Source organism: Balaenoptera ricei, chromosome 15 (genome assembly GCF_028023285.1).
Source record: "Balaenoptera ricei isolate mBalRic1 chromosome 15, mBalRic1.hap2, whole genome shotgun sequence".
Lineage (NCBI taxonomy): Eukaryota > Metazoa > Chordata > Mammalia > Artiodactyla > Balaenopteridae > Balaenoptera > Balaenoptera ricei.
Genome location: NC_082653.1, coordinates 19135627 through 19152693, shown reverse-complemented (window position 1 = coordinate 19152693; position 17067 = coordinate 19135627). Strand labels below are relative to the sequence as shown.

Here is a 17067-nt window from a genome sequence, read left to right as displayed (position 1 = left end):
ATTGTTGTAGGACTTCCCGAGTACTTGCTTGCCTACTGCTTCATGACTTTGTGTATGCAAATAGCAGTAATAAAGTATTTCCCCCCCAGACTCAATCAGAAATTTCCTTTCAAATTGTATATTTAATACATTAAAAGTCTCCTGTACCTGTTATTTGGTGGTATTAGAAGAGGTGTAAAGATGAGAAGATTTTAAAATAAGTGAGGATAATACCCTGGGATTACTCTGTCCCAAACTCCACTGAGGCTAAAAAAATACAATTTCCCAGGCTCTTCCCTTATAGAATGAATGTTTTTAACTACTTTCTTAGGTAATCATGTGTCTGGGAGTTTTAGGAAATATCGCTTTAGAGAAAAGTACCAATAAATTTTTATTCGTCTATCAAATTGAGAGTATTGGACTCAAGAACTTCTCCAGTTCTCATATTCCATGATTCCAGTTTTTCTGTCTAATGGCTCCCCAAAACTACTTCGAGCAGTGTAATTGGTCCTTATTTAAGTGCTTTCTCACCATGTTTCTTTGTAGGATGGTAAATTGAAAAAACCCAAGAATAAGGATAAAGATAAAGATAAAAAAGTTCCTGAGCCAGATAACAAGAAAAAGAAGCTGAAGAAAGAAGAGGAACAGAAGTGGAAATGGTAATATTTCAGCACTGGGTTGAAATGTTAGCTCTTTTATTCTACAACCTAATGAAACAAGAATATTGAGTATTAAAATGAATAGCTTGATATTTGTGGGAGGAGGGAAGTACTTAAAAGAATCTCTCTGGAATAACATTCTGAAATAAGTTTTGCAGGACCTAGTGAGAACATTAACTACCTCTTACCCTATTGGATCTCAATACTATGTCCCACCCTATTGAACAGAGTGAACTATAGATGTCCTATCTATCTATCTATCTATATATATATATATATATATATATATGGAAATTTAGCATATGAATAAAGTTGCATTTAAAATGAGAGGGAAAAGATGGATTGTTCTATAAATCATGTTGGGGAAATTGCCTATTTGTTTAAAAAAAAAACCTCCACAAGAAAACCTGGGTGAATATTTTTATAATTGTAGAATAACGAAGACCTTTTGAAGCAAGACATATAAGCAGAGCCATATGGAAAATATTTATAAATTTGATAAAATTAAAATCTTCTATATGGCAAATCAACAAACTCATGCCATTAAAAAAAAAATCCTAAAGGATAATATTTGTACTACAGTGGGCTAAGATTCCTAATATGAAAAAAAAAAGTCTTTTAAAACAATTAATGAAAGGAACAGTCTGATAGAAAAATGAGGAAAAGGCAACTCATTAAAGAAGATAAATGATTAACAAACATCTTAAAATATGGTGAACCTCACAAGTAGCAAAGAAAGATGCGAAGAAAAATAATAAATGAAACATCTTTTTGTTTAATTTGTCTCAGATTAGGAAAGATTAATAAGTATCAAAACATCTAGGGTTGTAAATATGAGAAAACAGGCATTCTTCTTCACTGTGGGGAGTGAAGATTCAGACAGTCTTCAATGGAGGACAGTTTAGCAATAACAGGTTATTTCTAGATGTTTAGAGTTTTGAAATAAACTTGTATTTTTAATACTGGTTGTTCTTAAAACTTTGTATTATTTAGCCACTACATCTATACTATACATGATTTGTTTATGTTGAAAAAATTCCAATGATTCAGAGGTATATGAGTTAGAAAAAAATGACAGTTCCCTTTCCTTCTTTCTCCCATTCCCATTTTTCTTTTCTAGCTTTGAGGTAACCACTATTTGTAGTTTGGTATGTAGAGTTCCAGAGCCACTGGTATGCATTTACTCTATGGCTTTTGTAATAGAGAACAGTGATCTCACCAGTACCTCTGAGCAAAGGGGAAACATCAGTGTCCAGAGAGGTGGCTGAGAGGAGCAGAGCTGCAGTGGCAGAAAGGCTCAGCACAGCTGTGCAATCGGCGTTGTTGGTGTGGACATATGTGGGGTTAAAAAAGGAAAGTGTAAAGGAAAAATACAGAGCAAAGGAACTCTGGGCCTTTCTGGGGTCGGTCAGAAAACTAAAGAACATGTGTTTTTATTTTCCTCATTTTTATTTCATTTTTTTCCTTTGAAATTAATCAAAGTTTTTAGTGATGGAATATTGAAAGGCTTTTATGACCTTTAATAAAAAAATTTTTTTAAGATGAAATGAAGTGATTCTATAAATCAGGGGTTATTATTGGGAGTGGTGAGTTAGTAATTCGTCAGTTTGTTATGTCTCTGGGTTCTGTGGTTGGGTGCTCAGTAAGTTTGTTGAGTGAACAAGGTACTTTCTTTGTCATCACAAGCTCTCTGCTGCCTTCCCCCTTCCTTTGGAGCCCTGGCTCTTATTGGGCCTGGAAGCAGATGTACTCTTTTTCTAGTCCAGCCTTTTGTGTGTTGAATTAGGTATCCTTGAAGGGTCTAATAGCCTAATTTTGCTTCTGTGGTTGAAATTCTTGTCAGTGTTACCACACTTTAATTCTGAGAGACTTGTGACCTATGGTTTTTATTCTTGTTTTGGTTTAAGTGGGATCATTGAAGATGGTAGGTTTGGGGCTGAGTAATCTTTGCTACAGCCTCCAGTGCATGCGTTTCTCAAGTCTGATTGTTAAATCGTGTGCATTCTTAAGCACAATGCTTGAAGGTACCACTGTAAGTTTTTAGAAGTAGAGAACAGGAATGACTGGCCTCTTAACCTATTGCTTGCCCTTTCTGTCACTGTAGGCTTGCCTGTTAGACTCTGAAGTCAGTGGTCCAGTCCTCAGTGACTGTCACTGAGAGCCTAGTCAGTGAACTTAAATGGCAGATACTCTCATTTTTACTACCTCTCTTGCTATCTCACTAAAAGAATTAACACCCTTTACCAGTTTGGCAAATGTGTAGATCTTTTGCTCCCCCCCCAGAGTCATAGACTTGTTCATTCTGCCAAAAAACAAGCCAACTTTGAGCCTTTTCTCCCTCCTTGGTAATTTTGGGAATGGGAAAATGGTCGGGATCCCTGTGGGTTTCTTTACTGTGTCACATTTTCTCCATAGAAACAATGTTACAAGTGGTGGCAGTATGCTCAGGCTTGTTCACAGAAACCTATTAAACCCAGCTCCTCCTATTTTTAAAAATTTTTTAAATTTTAAATTTATTTTATTTTTTATTATTTTTAATTAATTAATTAGTTTGTTTATTTATGGCTGCATTGGGTCTTTGTTGCTGCACACAGGCTTTCTCTAGTTGTGGCGAGCTGGGGCTACTCTTCATTGTGGTGCGCGGGCTTCTTGTTGCAGAGCACGGGCTCTAGGCACGTGGGCTTCAGTAGTTGTGGCATGTGGGCCCTAGAGTGCAGGCTCAGTAGTTGTGGCACACGGGCTTAGTTGCTCTGTGGCATGTGGGATCTTCCTGGACCAGGGCTCGAACCCGTGTCACCTCCATTGGCAGGAGGATTCTTAACCACTGCACCACCATGGAAGTCCGAGCTCCCCCTATTTTTAACTGTTACCCGTTGTAGCTATATAGAGTTTCAGCTCTGCTTTGAGTTGAGTGTACTTTTGTGTCAGGGTTAGCCTGTTGGAACATAAGTCCCATGTTTATTCGAAACAGATGATTCTTCATGAGAATATCTAGCAACTGGGGAGTTTGTTGATGGTGTTAAGTGTGATTAAGTACATGTTTTTCTTAACTTTGTTGGTGAACCATTGATGGGGGCCTTAAAAGGCCAACACTACTATTTTTATTTGTATAGTAGTAGTTGCTGATCCAATGATATCAGCATGTGTCATAGGATATGTTCTTTCTTTCTGTTTAAACTGAGGTTTAGTGTTGAGTGCATCTCTTAATTTGCTTAAATGGTTAAGAAGTTACCGTGAGCCTTCAGGATGAATGTGACAGAATAGAAAAAATTATAAAAAGTTGGACTCTTAATTAAAAAGCAGTGGAGGGCTTCCCTGGTGGCGCAGTGGTTGAGAGTCTGCCTGCCAATGCAGGGGACACGGGTTCGAGCCCTGGTCTGGGAAGATCCCACATGCCACGGAGCAACTGGGCCCGTGGGCCACAATTGCTGAGCCTGCACGTCTGGAGCTTGTGCTCCGCAACAAGAAAGGCCGCAATAGTGAGAGGCCCGTGCACCGCAATGAAGAGTGGCCCCCGCTTGCCGCAGCTAGAGAAAGCCTTCGCACAGAAACAAAGACCCAACACAGCCAAAAATAAATAAATTAATTAAAAAAAAAAAAAAAAGCACTGGAGTTGGGAATTCCCTGGTGGTCCAGTGGTTAGGACTCTGCACTTTCACTGCTGTAGGCCCAGGTTTGATCCTTGGTCAGGGAACTAAGGTCCCACAAGCCGTGCTGCGCGGCCAAAAAAAAAAAAAAAACGAAAACAAAACAGTGGAGTTGATGAGAAGAATGGAACCAAGTCCTAGGATAAAGGAAAACATGGTGCTCTGGATCCCCATACAGTTACTCTGTGACTGCTATAGATAGGCTTCTTGCAGTTTCTCTCATCTCTGTACACACATCCATCCATACATACGTATTTTCTCTGATTTGGAGAGTAAAAGATTCTGGGGGAAGTGTGCAGTTAAGTGATATTATAATACATTCACTTTGTTATGCAGTGATCCCCACCACCATCCGTCTCCAGAATTCTCATCACCTTACAAAACTGAAACTTTTTTAAACAATAACCCTCCTTCATTCCCCCTTTTCTCACCCTCAGTAACTACCATTCTACTTTCTGTCTCTGTGAATTTGATTAATCTAGGTACCTTGTATCAGTGGAATCACAATATCTGGCCTTTGGTGACTGGATTATTTTACTTAAGAAAATGTCCTCAAGGTTCATTCATGTTGTAGCATGTCAGAATTTTCTTCCTGTTTCAGGCTGAGTAATATTCCATTGTATGTATAAACTCCTTTTTATTTATCCACTCATCTGTTAATGGATGCTTAGGCCGTTTCTACCTTTTGGAAGTTGTGAATCGTGCTGCTGTGAACATTTGTGTACAAATAATTTGTTTGAATGCCTGCTTTCAGTCCTCTTGAGTGTATTCCCAGGAGTGAAGTTTCTAGATCATATGGTAATTCTATGTTTAACTTTTTGAAGAACCGCCATATTGTTTTCCACAGCAGCTGTACCCGCTTCATTCCCACCAGCAGTGCACAAGAGTTCCAGTTTCTCCACATCCTCATCAACACTTGTTATTTCTTTTCTTTTTTTTTTTTTTTTTTTTTAATTAATAGCTACTCTATTTATTTATTTTATTTTTTTTAGCTGTGTTGTGTCTTCGTTTCGTGCGAGGGCTTTCTCTAGTTGCGGCAAGCAGGGGCCACTCTTCATCGTGGTGCGGGGGCCACTCTTCATTGCGGTGCGCGGGCCTCTCACTATCGCGGCCCCTCCCGTTGCGGGGCACAGGCTCCAGACGCGCAAGCTCAGCAGTTGTGGCTCACGGGCCCAGTTGCTCCGCGGCATGTGGGATCTTCCCAGACCAGGGCTCGAACCCGTGTCCCCTGCATTAGCAGGCAGATTCTCAACCACTGCGCCACCAGGGAAGCCCAACACTTGTTATTTCTGGTTTGTTTTTGTTTTTAAGAATAGCTATCCTAGTGGGTGAGAGTGCTATCTCATGGTTTTGATTTACATTTTCCTAATAATCAGCACCCTTGTCAAAAATTATTTGACCGTATATGTTGACCTTGGTTTTACAGTAATGGTATTGTTACAGCACAGTTTTTGATACATGTAATTTTTATTTGATGTTTCTGAACTTTAAAACATTGGCGTTGGAAGATGACAGGAAGTAATAGAATATGCATAACTGGCCTCCAGAATAATTCTGCAGAACTGTAGGACTTTTCATTTTAAGATAGAAATACCGAAGATTAAAATCTGTGAAGTTTTAAAGTATTCTATCTGTAAGACAACTGACTGACTCTTTAAAAAACAAAATGGTGGTGGTGGTGGTGAGAAGGTTTGTCTAATTCTAGAGAAAGAAAGACTTTGAGACATATCAACCAATTGCAGTGTGTGGTCCTTAATTGTATCCTAGTCTATAAAATACTTTTTGGATATAATAGGGATGTTTTTAATATGGTCTGAGTATTTGAAGGATACTAGGGAACTATTACATGGGATGATAGTCATTATGTACTTTCTCAAAGGGTTGTTTTCCCTTACACCTTCACCTGGCATCTCCATTCCCAGGAGGCCTTTTCCTATGTATCAGCTGTAATAAATAATACCTCTGTCATGTACACCGTTGTGGCTTACTGTTACATCATTGTGATAAAACAGTTGTTTCCATATCCATATCCCCTACTTATTGCTGAATAATGATCTCATGTACTCAATATCTTTGGACTAAACTGCTGAAATGTATTTTCCTCCATTCACCTGATTATTCCATCATATTTGTTGTGAGTATTGGCTTTTACAAAGTGAAGGATGCTGGTTTTTTTGACCCAGGCCTTGAATGTGGGGCCGAGAGTCATTCCAGAGCACCAGTCAGTTGAGCAGATAATTATTTTGGCATTTAATAGGTGATAATCTCTATATTAGGTGAAGTGATCACTAAATGAGGTTGTACTTTGTCTTTTAAAGGTGGGAAGAAGAGCGCTATCCTGAAGGCATCAAGTGGAAATTCCTAGAACATAAAGGTCCTGTATTTGCTCCACCATATGAACCTCTTCCAGAGAATGTCAAGTTTTACTATGATGGTGAGTTGTTCCAAGGTTGTCCAATTCTTGGCCAAGGAAAGAGTCTGCTTCTATTTAGGAATAGAAAGTGAGGAAGGATCTTGTGCTGTATAATCCTTTTTGTTTGTTTCATTTTGTTTTATCGTCATCGTATGGTTTGGGGAAAGGGCTATCAGGTGTTTACTTAACTCTTAAAGGCCCATTTGGTGCTGAAAAAGTGCCGTGAGAAAGGGGCTGTCTTATCTCCCTTGTCTCCCTTTGAGACATGGTCCCAAAAAGGTCCATCTACATAGGTCACAGCACTTGGTCCACAAGCCTAATGTTTTTATCTGAACTTTACTTCTAAGGAGCTACTCTTCGTAAGAGTTACTAGAAAAGCCTGACTTGAATGGTAGTATTTTATTTTAGTGACATAATGCAAGCTGACAAGCTGCTCATTGCTAGAAATAGTATTTAGTACTTGGTTGAGGATTAATTAGTCTGCCATCAACATCTAGGTAGGGGTAATAGGTGTCTATCACTCACTCTACACAGCACAACACTATGCCTTTGCCCTTTATGCAGTCAAGTCTCATGAGCCGCTCGGAAGAAATATCCTGCCTAGTTCTCTTAGAACCCTTAGAATTGTCTATTAACTGTCACTGGTATTTCTGTCCTTGGGTTGAACATTTTGAGAGTAGTCTTCGATGCTCCCTTATTGGCATATAGCAGTTTGCAGATGGTAATACTCAACTGATTTCCCTCATTCCGAGAGTTTTCTCCAGAAATGGCTAGAGCATTATTCCTCAAACTCTCATGTGCTTCAGATTCACCAAGTGGGTCTGGGCCCATTTAATTGGTGTTGAGTGATACTGGGTGCTTCTGAACCAAGTGGTCTGCTGACCAAACTTTGAGAAACACTGGGCCAGGAGAACTGCTGAAAAGCATCAGTGGTGAACACTCAGAGTTCTGGTATATCTCTGTGTCCACGAGCAGTGGCCTCAGGCCATGGATGCTTATAGGTCAAGGGTAGTAGTTTATACTGAAAGGCTGGGTCTTGCAAGTGAGGAACATGTCAAACTTGGCAAGCTGGAATTCCTTTTTTTAAACTGTATTTATTCAGCGTGCCTGTATTCAGACACCAAGACCCAGCAGCGACAATACTGACGAATCCCTGATCTCATGGACTGTGCCATCTAGCAGGACCTTATAGCCTCAGTGACAAATGCTTACATCAGATAAACATTCTGACCTATGTTGAGTGGACAACACAGGACAAGAGTACAGAGTTTTACTGTCAGCCCTCACAGTGGGTCATTCCTGGAGACTCTTAAATGTGACTCAAAGCTAAAACTCCAATGAAGAGAAAGAGCCTTTGAAAAATCATAAAAGTTCAGGTATTCTGTAACCCTAGTATGGGTTTACCAAGAGCTTTAGAAAGCTCAACTGGTAAAGCCTAACTCTGAGGTCCAAAGTGATTTGAAGGACAACTAGATTCCTTTCTTTAGCCTTTGGGTTTCTCTTACTTTCCAAGATGGGAAGCCAAGGCCTGAACTAATATCACTGGTCACCATGGTCCCTTCCTGCATTCTTGCCCAGTCATCCTTTATAGGAGCTCCAGCTCCAGGGCTCTCACATTTTCTCATTTGCTGTTTCTCAGATCTCTTCCCTTTGATTAGGTAAAGTCCCACACTGCAGTAAGTCAAGAAGTTGTATTTGACTTACTAGTCTGGAGTGATACTGTCAGTCCTGCCTGGTCTCTAGGGAAGAGAATTCTCAGATTCTTTAGCGCTTGCCAGGGAGGTGGGGAACAGACTGGCTGAAGCAGTGAATGGCCTCTAAGAACCTCCAGTTTTCAGCTGTGACTCAGCAGTTTCTTATTCCTGGAGCTCAGCCTTTTCTACAAAGCACTACCGTTGTCAGGAGCCTTTAAGTCATCCTCCTACCCTTCTACTGCTGGGAGCTGTCATTTCATCTTTTGACAGCTCATCTAAAACAGGAGGCGTCAAAATTGCTTTCTCTATTGGGACAGAATTCAGTAAAATTTCCCAAAGAGTATACCAGACATACCTGAGAACAGTTTACATTCTTTCTTGCCTTCTATTTTATTTCATTTATTTTATTCTTAGTGACTTAATGGTTTCCTTTATATTGGAAGCATGTTACATCTTAACTGGCAACACTGGTTCCGACTTGAGTGGGGGAATTCTAAAGAAGTGCAGGAAACTCTTGAAAGCCAGCCTATCCTCCCCAAGGTGTCGTCTTTGGAAGGAGCCAGAATGTTGAGAGGGGAAGCCGCGCCACCTGCTGGCCTTTTAAAATTACGAATTTCAAGCAGGTTCTTTCTGTCTATGGTGAAAGTTTCAGTTTGGAGCTGCAATTCCCTGTATCAACCCTACAATCAGGGATAATAACTTTATAACCATCATGAGATGAGATGTCTTCTGAGTTTTGAAATGAATGGATTTCTGGTTAAGTTTTAGTTTTCTGTAATAAATGGGAAAATCCTTGGTGAATTATTAGTACCTGTGTAATAGTAAGGCAGTGGAGAAACGTGTATGCCAAGAACCCCAGTCATCCCTGTGTTCTGGATGAGCCCTGTTTCCCTGAAAGAGGCAACCTCATAATGCCTGTGTTCCAGGGCATCTCAAACTCTAGTGTATACACAAGCCACTTGGGGGTCTCATTGAAATGTACTTTCTGGTCAGTAGGTCTGGGGTGGGGCCTGAGATCCTGCACTTCTAACAAACTCCCATGTGATGTCAATACTGCTGGTCCATGAACTATACTTTGAGTAGCAAGGTTCTAGAGGAATGTCTTACTTAGATTTTTCATATGGGATATCTGGGCTTGCCTGCTGTGAATATATATTTTTAATTCATATTCCACCCACCTAACTTTAAAGAAGAAAGATGCCTATTTCTTTTCCCCACAATTCCTTTCTTCCACTCCCTGCCCTATCCCTTCCTCCCCTTCTTGAACAGAAGCTGTTTAGCTTAGCAGTGGCAGGAGTCCCTCTGAGGATTTGATTTTTAAAAACCATTGAAGAGGTGTAAAGGACCCTGCTTGCTGAAAGGAAAAGGAAGAGTGACTGGGCCTCCCCCAGGTCATCCCTGTCCTGAGCAGGCTCCTGGGAACAATTTACTGGCATAGTCTCCAGAGAATGACCCAGGTAAATATCTGATACAGAGAAGGCGAATTCGTACAAGTAGATACAAATCAATATACTACTGTCTTTGTTGTTATTGTTGTTACCACGTGTCACCAGACCTTTACATACATACCTTTGGAAGGTAAACCATTATTGAAGAAGACGTCTCCAGAGCCTCAGTGTTTATACTCAGAACATGAATACTACACCTCATTTTTTGGAACCACTTTTTTCTCTAGGTAAAGTCATGAAGCTGAGCCCCAAAGCAGAAGAAGTAGCTACGTTCTTTGCAAAAATGCTCGACCATGAATATACTACTAAGGAAATATTTAGGAAAAATTTCTTTAAAGACTGGAGAAAGGTATTGTAGCCTATATATTGATATCCTAGCACCTTACAAAAATATTGATCAACTACTAAGTAATAAATTGTGATTTTACAAAAAATTCCCTGATGTACAATTTGAGTTTTATGAATTTTATTGTATTAAAAAGTTGGGGGAGGGGGTTCTGTTCATTTACTGTATTATATAGGTTTTCTGTCCAACAAGAATACCTGTATTTCTTTCCTGTCAGCTCTCATAGGCCTGTAGGGGGTAGTTTATCAGATTAGGCCAAACAGAAAACCTCAGCTCTAGCTGAGCAAAGCAAAGTTTGCCTCTGCAGGACTGCCCTCTGTCTGCTATTGCAAAGAGACATGCATTAATGTTGTCCTGTTCCCTCTTGATTCATGCTCGTTAGCTTTGGGTACTTTCTGCTCTTGAAACCACATATCTATCCTGTATCTGCCTACGTGATTTTAAACAATTTCCTTATTCTCAATATGGATAATATGAACAGAGGCTGAGCTGAAGTTTACCTTCTGAATAGCTCTAGAAGTAAGATTTAATAAGTGAATAGAGCAAGGATGTTTCTAGGAGAGAATGAATGTGGGAATATTTCTCCCATTACTAAAATGAACGATGTGTATTCATGTTTCCCCAGCTGTGGTACTCATATGCTTAGGGGGTTGGGGCAATGTGCCAAGGAGTACGAGAAACTACATAAGAGTGTTACCCTTTTCAGTGTTAAGTTATTTTGAATGTCTTCTATTGAATACATATTTATAACAGAATGAAGTAAGAAACATGTTTCTTTTTTTTCAAAACTCACAAGTTTAGATTGACTACCTCGCCAGATACCCTTTGACTGAAAACATGATGCTTTGCTGTAACTGCAGAAAAACCAGAGGGCTTTTTAGTTTATTTACCTTCTTCTTCTTCTGTCTCCCCCTTTTCTTTTAACTAGGAAATGACCAATGAAGAGAAGAATATTATCACCAACCTCAGCAAATGTGATTTTACCCAGATGAGCCAGTATTTCAAAGCCCAGACAGAAGCTCGGAAGCAGATGAGCAAGGAAGAGAAACTGGTACTGCAGAATTTCTTAAACCTCTGGAGAATTTTAGAATAGTGATCAGTTTATCTAATTTTCTTCTTGTTTCTTACAAAACAGTTTTGACTTTAATGATTTCACATGGCTCTGTACTAAAGATGTAGGATTCTCAGCCTAGTGAAGTCTAGAATTTCTTATGGTTTTATGTAGACTGAAAATTGTGAACAAGCACTATGTTTAATGGCTCAATATGAGAACCCTGGTGTTCTGTTGATCTAAAAACCAGCCAGTAGCTCCAATAATACAGTATTTAAGGATGGGCAGATCTGACCCACAGTGGCTCCTGGATGTTAGGGATTTAAGACAGATAAAATCATATTGGCCATATGTACACACACACACACACACACACACACACACACACACACTCTTCTTCTTTGATGTATTTTACTCTGGAATCTAGGCATGCTTATCCATCTTCGTCTTCTAGCCGTGGCCAACCTCATTCCTGAAGGATCTTTCTAGTATCCAGCTGGGATGTCACTTTCTTCTAGAATACTGGTAGGCAAGCTATAGATAGGCTATTTGTTTTTGTAGAAAAGTTTTATTGGAACATGCCACATCTGCTTGTTTACCTATTATCTATGGTTGCTTTCATGCAACAGTGGCAGAGTTGAGTAATTACAGCAGAGACTGTATGGCCCTCAAGCCTAAAACATTTTCTATCTAGAATCAGAGGTCTAGGAGTTAAGGATTTTAAGGAATTCTTTGCACTTCAAGGCCTTGTAGTTTCAGTATATTAAACTTGCATGTTTATATAATTTAGGCCGTTGTCTTTATATTAACTCATTGTTTGAGGGTGCCTATTTGACCTTCAGTTTAAAAAATTAGGAGTTACTATAGGGATAAGAATGATACCTGCACCAGGCTTTTTAGTCTCAGTCTTTTCTCCAGTATTCCCAATTAGTGAAATTTGGTTTATTTTTCACTTCAGGGGTGTTTTTCAAATTAAAAACCACTTTAGGGAGGGTTTGTTTTTGTTTTTAATATTTATGTATTTGTTTTATTTATTTATTTGGCTGAGCCGAGTCTTAGTTGTGGCACACGGGATCTTTGTTGCCACGTGCAGGATCTTCATTGCGGCATGCAGGATCTGGTTCCCTGACCAGGTATCGAACCTGGGCCCCCTGCATTGGGAGCGCGAGTCTTAACCACTGGACTGCCAGGGAAGTCCCTAGGGAGGTTTTATAAGTAACACCATGTCAGAGCCCTGCCAAGGACACCTGTTGCCAGCAAGTTGTGGATTTTTATCTACACACAAGGCAGCAGGACTTAACTTAAATTGAATTGCTGAGTATAATATGAAGGAAGAGTCAGCAGAGGGTAAGGAGGCTCCAAATCATTCCATCTTTGGAGCAAGGATCACAGTATAAAATATATGTACCCATGTACTAGGAAAGAATCCATAACAGGTTTCTTTGCACTTGAAAACCCACGTGAAATACTGTTCACATGGGAATTTTATTGTATTTAAGCTTGAAAAATCTCTTTGGTCTTCTGGGAATTCCCTGGCAGTCCAGTGGTTAGGACTCTGCACTTCCACTGTAGGGGGCCCGTGCGGCCAAAAAAAATCTCTTAGGTTTTCCTTTATCTGAATTTGTTTCTTAGTGATTTTTAGACTTTTCTCTACCTTGACCTGTTCTCCCACAAGAGCTAAGAATGTATGAGTTGAGCACAGTAATTTGAATCCCTTTTGAGTACTTCCTTGCCATCTCCAGAAAATCAAAGAGGAGAATGAAAAAGTACTGAAAGAATATGGCTTCTGTATTATGGATAACCACAGAGAGAGGATTGCCAACTTCAAGATAGAACCTCCTGGGCTTTTCCGTGGCCGTGGCAACCACCCCAAGATGGGCATGTTGAAGAGACGGATCATGCCTGAGGATATAATCATCAACTGTAGCAAGTGAGCACAGTTCATCCTTTGGCCGGAAATGAAGTGGAGGGCTTCCTTTGTTCTTGGTAGTTGGGAATTTTTCCTACATTACAGAGGACTGTTTGGGAGCAGCATGGTATTTCTATGTATAGATCTCCAAGTGTTTATCACGTATTGACTGGTGAGGAGGAAACTTGGAAATATATGCTCAGCAGATTTGTCCACTTCAGGTTATGAAAGGTGAAAATTGCTCATTACTTCTCACCTCACTGCTCTCACTTTATTTCCACAGAGATGCCAAGGTTCCTTCTCCTCCTCCAGGTCATAAGTGGAAAGAGGTCCGACATGATAACAAGGTTACTTGGCTAGTCTCCTGGACAGAGAACATCCAAGGTTCTATTAAATACATCATGCTGAACCCTAGCTCACGAATCAAGGTAAGCGGTAGCTAAGAGCTGCACCAGTTAGTGGGGCTGATAATCTCTGTCTTTTTGTTGAAATCTAATGTTCTCAGCCTCTAGAATCACTCTGACAAATTGAAAAACATCCCCACAAAAAGAAGGTAATTTCATAATTAGCATTATCTGGTGATGTCCCTAAGATGTATCCATTTTTTACATCACATTGTAATCTTATTTATTAATTCACAAATATTAACTGAAATCCCAGTATGAGCCTGGCACAGTGTATGCATGGTGCTAGGAATTGTGTTGGTAAACAAGATGGACACAGTCCTTGCCTTCACATTGTTTACTGTCCAGTGGTCAGAGTGCAATGAAGAACGTGGTAAATGTGTATTGGCTTCTACAGCTAGTTCTCTTCCTCACCTTCCTTGGCTCTGAAGAAGGGAATGTAATTACTCTGAATCCAGAAAGAGGTTGTAAAATCTAGAGTCTTACATACTCTGTCTTCCTAAGGTTTCATCTGGGTAGATTCCACCAGGACCAAGTGGGATAATGTCTGTGAAAGCATATCATAAACTGTTGAGTACCCATGTGTTGCTATTTATTGATACTGTTATTGAAAGGAGAAAACTGTCTTGGAAGGGCAGTCAGTTCTTGTTAGCCTGCTAGGCATACCTGCTTGGGCAAGTCCCTCAGACATACTGTGGAAATGTGAACAGCAACTTAAGAGATGGGCTCCACAGAAAAACAGTCAAGGAGTTAGTTCTGTATAGACCGACTGTTTACATGCAGGGACTGAGGCTAAAGACCCTCTTAATCTTGGTTTATAGCTTATTAAACACTTGTTAAGATTTGAAAGCCACAGCTCAAAAGGCTGTGTGTCTTTTCAAGACTAAACGCACATTTTCTAGCTTATAGTCCTGTGTCCTAATGAAAAATACCCATGTATTATATATTTTCTTCAGTGTAATTGGAAAATGTCTCTGTTTTTAGTTTAGGGTAAGTATAGAATCAGAAAGAGAACCCCCGTGGCAAGTAAAAGTCAAGTCATTTAAAGAAACATGTTGTATTCCTCTTGTGAAATACCACCAAGCTGTAGGGCTACCAAGGTGGATAAACAATGGTTTTAGCCCTCAAGGAACTTATGGGCTGCTGGGCAAGTCGGATAAGAAGTCAGTTGTATTGGAAAGGTAAATGTTGAATGCTTCAGATAAATGGAGTAGTTATTCCCAGCAGCTAGAGATTAGAAACAACGTTATGAAGGAAATTTTGTTACAGTTAGGTCTTAAAAGAGAGGTATTTCAAACAGAGAGAAATGTGTCATTATGGACAGAGACCAGGGGTATGAAAAGGAGTAACAGAAAGAATTGTCACGTGATGGTTGCACAACATTGTGAATGTGCTGAATGTCACTAATGGTAAATTTTATATTATGTGTGTTCTACCACATAAAAAAAATTTATCAAAATAAAAGATTTTGGATTACTGTTAAAAGTATTTTCACATAAGTTGACATTTGATTCTGTTAATAACCACACCAGACATGTACTAATGCCATCATTTTACAGATAAATTTAATCTCTGAGAGGCCAAATTGTTGCCAGCCTTAAATGCCATGCTAAAGTGACTAGACCATGTTCTGCATTTGATGGAGAACCACTGGCTTGGAACAGAGGAGTGTCTTGAGCATAACCCGACTTGAGCAAGATTTACAGGCATTACACATAATCAAATCAATAAATACAAACTGTTGTAAATGCTGCAAAGGACACAGGGTACCTATTTGAGAGTATGCCAGGGCACCTGATCTGGCTTCTGGGGTTTAGGAAAGGCCTTTCTGAGAAAGTAACATTTAAGATGAGACTTACAGAATGAATAGAATTTATCCATGGAAAGGATAGGGGAATGGGCGTTCCAGACAAAGAAAACAGCCTTTTGAAATCCCTGAGGTAAGAAGGAGCTGCGTGTTCTTGAGGACTGAAAGACGACCACCGTAATTGGAGTACAGTGAGCAAGAAAGAGGCATGATGGAGAGGAGACTGGAGAGAGGGATGCAGGCCAGATCTTCAGACTCTTCCTTAAAAAAAAATTTTAAGTTTTTTGTTTTTTTTTTTATGTGGACCATTTTTAAAGTCCTTATTGAATTTTGTTACAGTTTTGCTTCTGTTTTTTAATTTATTTATTTATTTATTTTTGGCTGCGTTGGGTCTTCGTTGCTTCACACTGGCTTTCTCTAGTTGTGGGGAGCAGGGGCTACTCTTTGTTGCGGTGCACGGGCTTCTCATTGCGGTGGCTTCCCTTGTTGCGGAGCACAGGCCTTAGGTGCGCGGGCTTCAGTAGTTGTGGCGCGTGGGCTTCAGTAGTTGTGGCTCACAGGCTCTAGAGCACAGGCTCAGTAGTTGTGGCGCACAGGCTTAGCTGCTCCACGGCATGTGGGATCTTCCCGGACCAGGGATTGAACCCCTGTCCCCTGCATTGGCAGGCGGATTCTTAACCACTGCGCCACCAGGGAAGCCTTTGCTTCTGTTTTATGTTTTGGTTTTTTGGCCACGAGTCATGTGGGATCTTAGCTCCCCGACCAGGGATAGAACCTGCAACCCCCTGCGTTGAAAGGCGAAGTCTTAACCGGTGGACCGCCAGGGAAGTCCCTAAAATTTTGTCTATTATCCAAATCCAGTAGGAAGCCACGGGGCTTTAAAGAGGGGAATAACGCCAGATTTGTGTTTTAGAAACCTGTGATATAATTGATCATTCTGACTGCTGTTCTGTGGAGACTGGATTGGACACAGACAGGAAGTAGGGAGACCAGTAGGAGGCTGTTGCAGTACTCCAGGCAAGAAATGGCAATGACCTAGACAAGATGATGGCAGTGGGGGTCGAGAGAGGGGAACAGATGCCAAATACATGTGTGCTCTTACAGGCAGGATTAGAGTCGATAGTAGGAGAGCCTCTGAGGGTTGAGAGACTCGTTAGACAAGCTGGGGGAGCTCCTCAAGGGCAGAGAGCCAGCCAGTTTTTATTCAGACAATATCCAGATAACTGCTGTGCACTGTAAGGATCTGTGCAGGTTTCTGAGTGATGGTTATGGCAGTGAACCTAGAAAGCCACCCAGATGTAGGCCCTGCCTAGAACCTTATACCCAGGACAGAGTGGCTCACTCTAGCAACTGGGTTGGGATCCTGAGTCATGAAAAATGGTTAAAGCTTTGGCAGGTGGTACTGTTGAGGGGAAAATAAATGTGATTTCTTACGCTTTCTGTCAGTCCTCCTCGGTTATGTCCCACTCAGCAAAACAGATCTTCAGAGGTCGAGGTTTTGACAGCATGTTAAATGGTTTTTTAACTGCACTGCCAGCAGGAGAAGCATTCTCTTTTTAGATAAAAATAGAAAGATACAAGTAACAGGGATTTTATTTTCAATGAAATATTTCAAATATACAAGAATAGATATAATGAACACTTATATACCTACCATCTGGCTGTGTCAAACCTTAACACCATGCCCTGTTTCTTCAATTGCTTCATTTC

The 17067-nt window shown here is 40.3% G+C and overlaps 1 protein-coding gene across 1 annotated transcript in view; it reads left to right on the top strand.

Moving 5' to 3' along the window:
• The window catches only part of TOP1 (DNA topoisomerase I), an 87140-nt gene that overhangs the window by 52521 nt on the left and 17552 nt on the right, over window positions 1-17067 (top strand). Inside the window, exons 8-13 of the mRNA XM_059898059.1 lie at window positions 526-638; window positions 6604-6719; window positions 10068-10189; window positions 11115-11237; window positions 12980-13167; window positions 13430-13574. Of these exons, the coding sequence (XP_059754042.1) occupies window positions 526-638; window positions 6604-6719; window positions 10068-10189; window positions 11115-11237; window positions 12980-13167; window positions 13430-13574 (807 nt within the window). The remainder of the gene's footprint in view (window positions 1-525; window positions 639-6603; window positions 6720-10067; window positions 10190-11114; window positions 11238-12979; window positions 13168-13429; window positions 13575-17067) is intronic.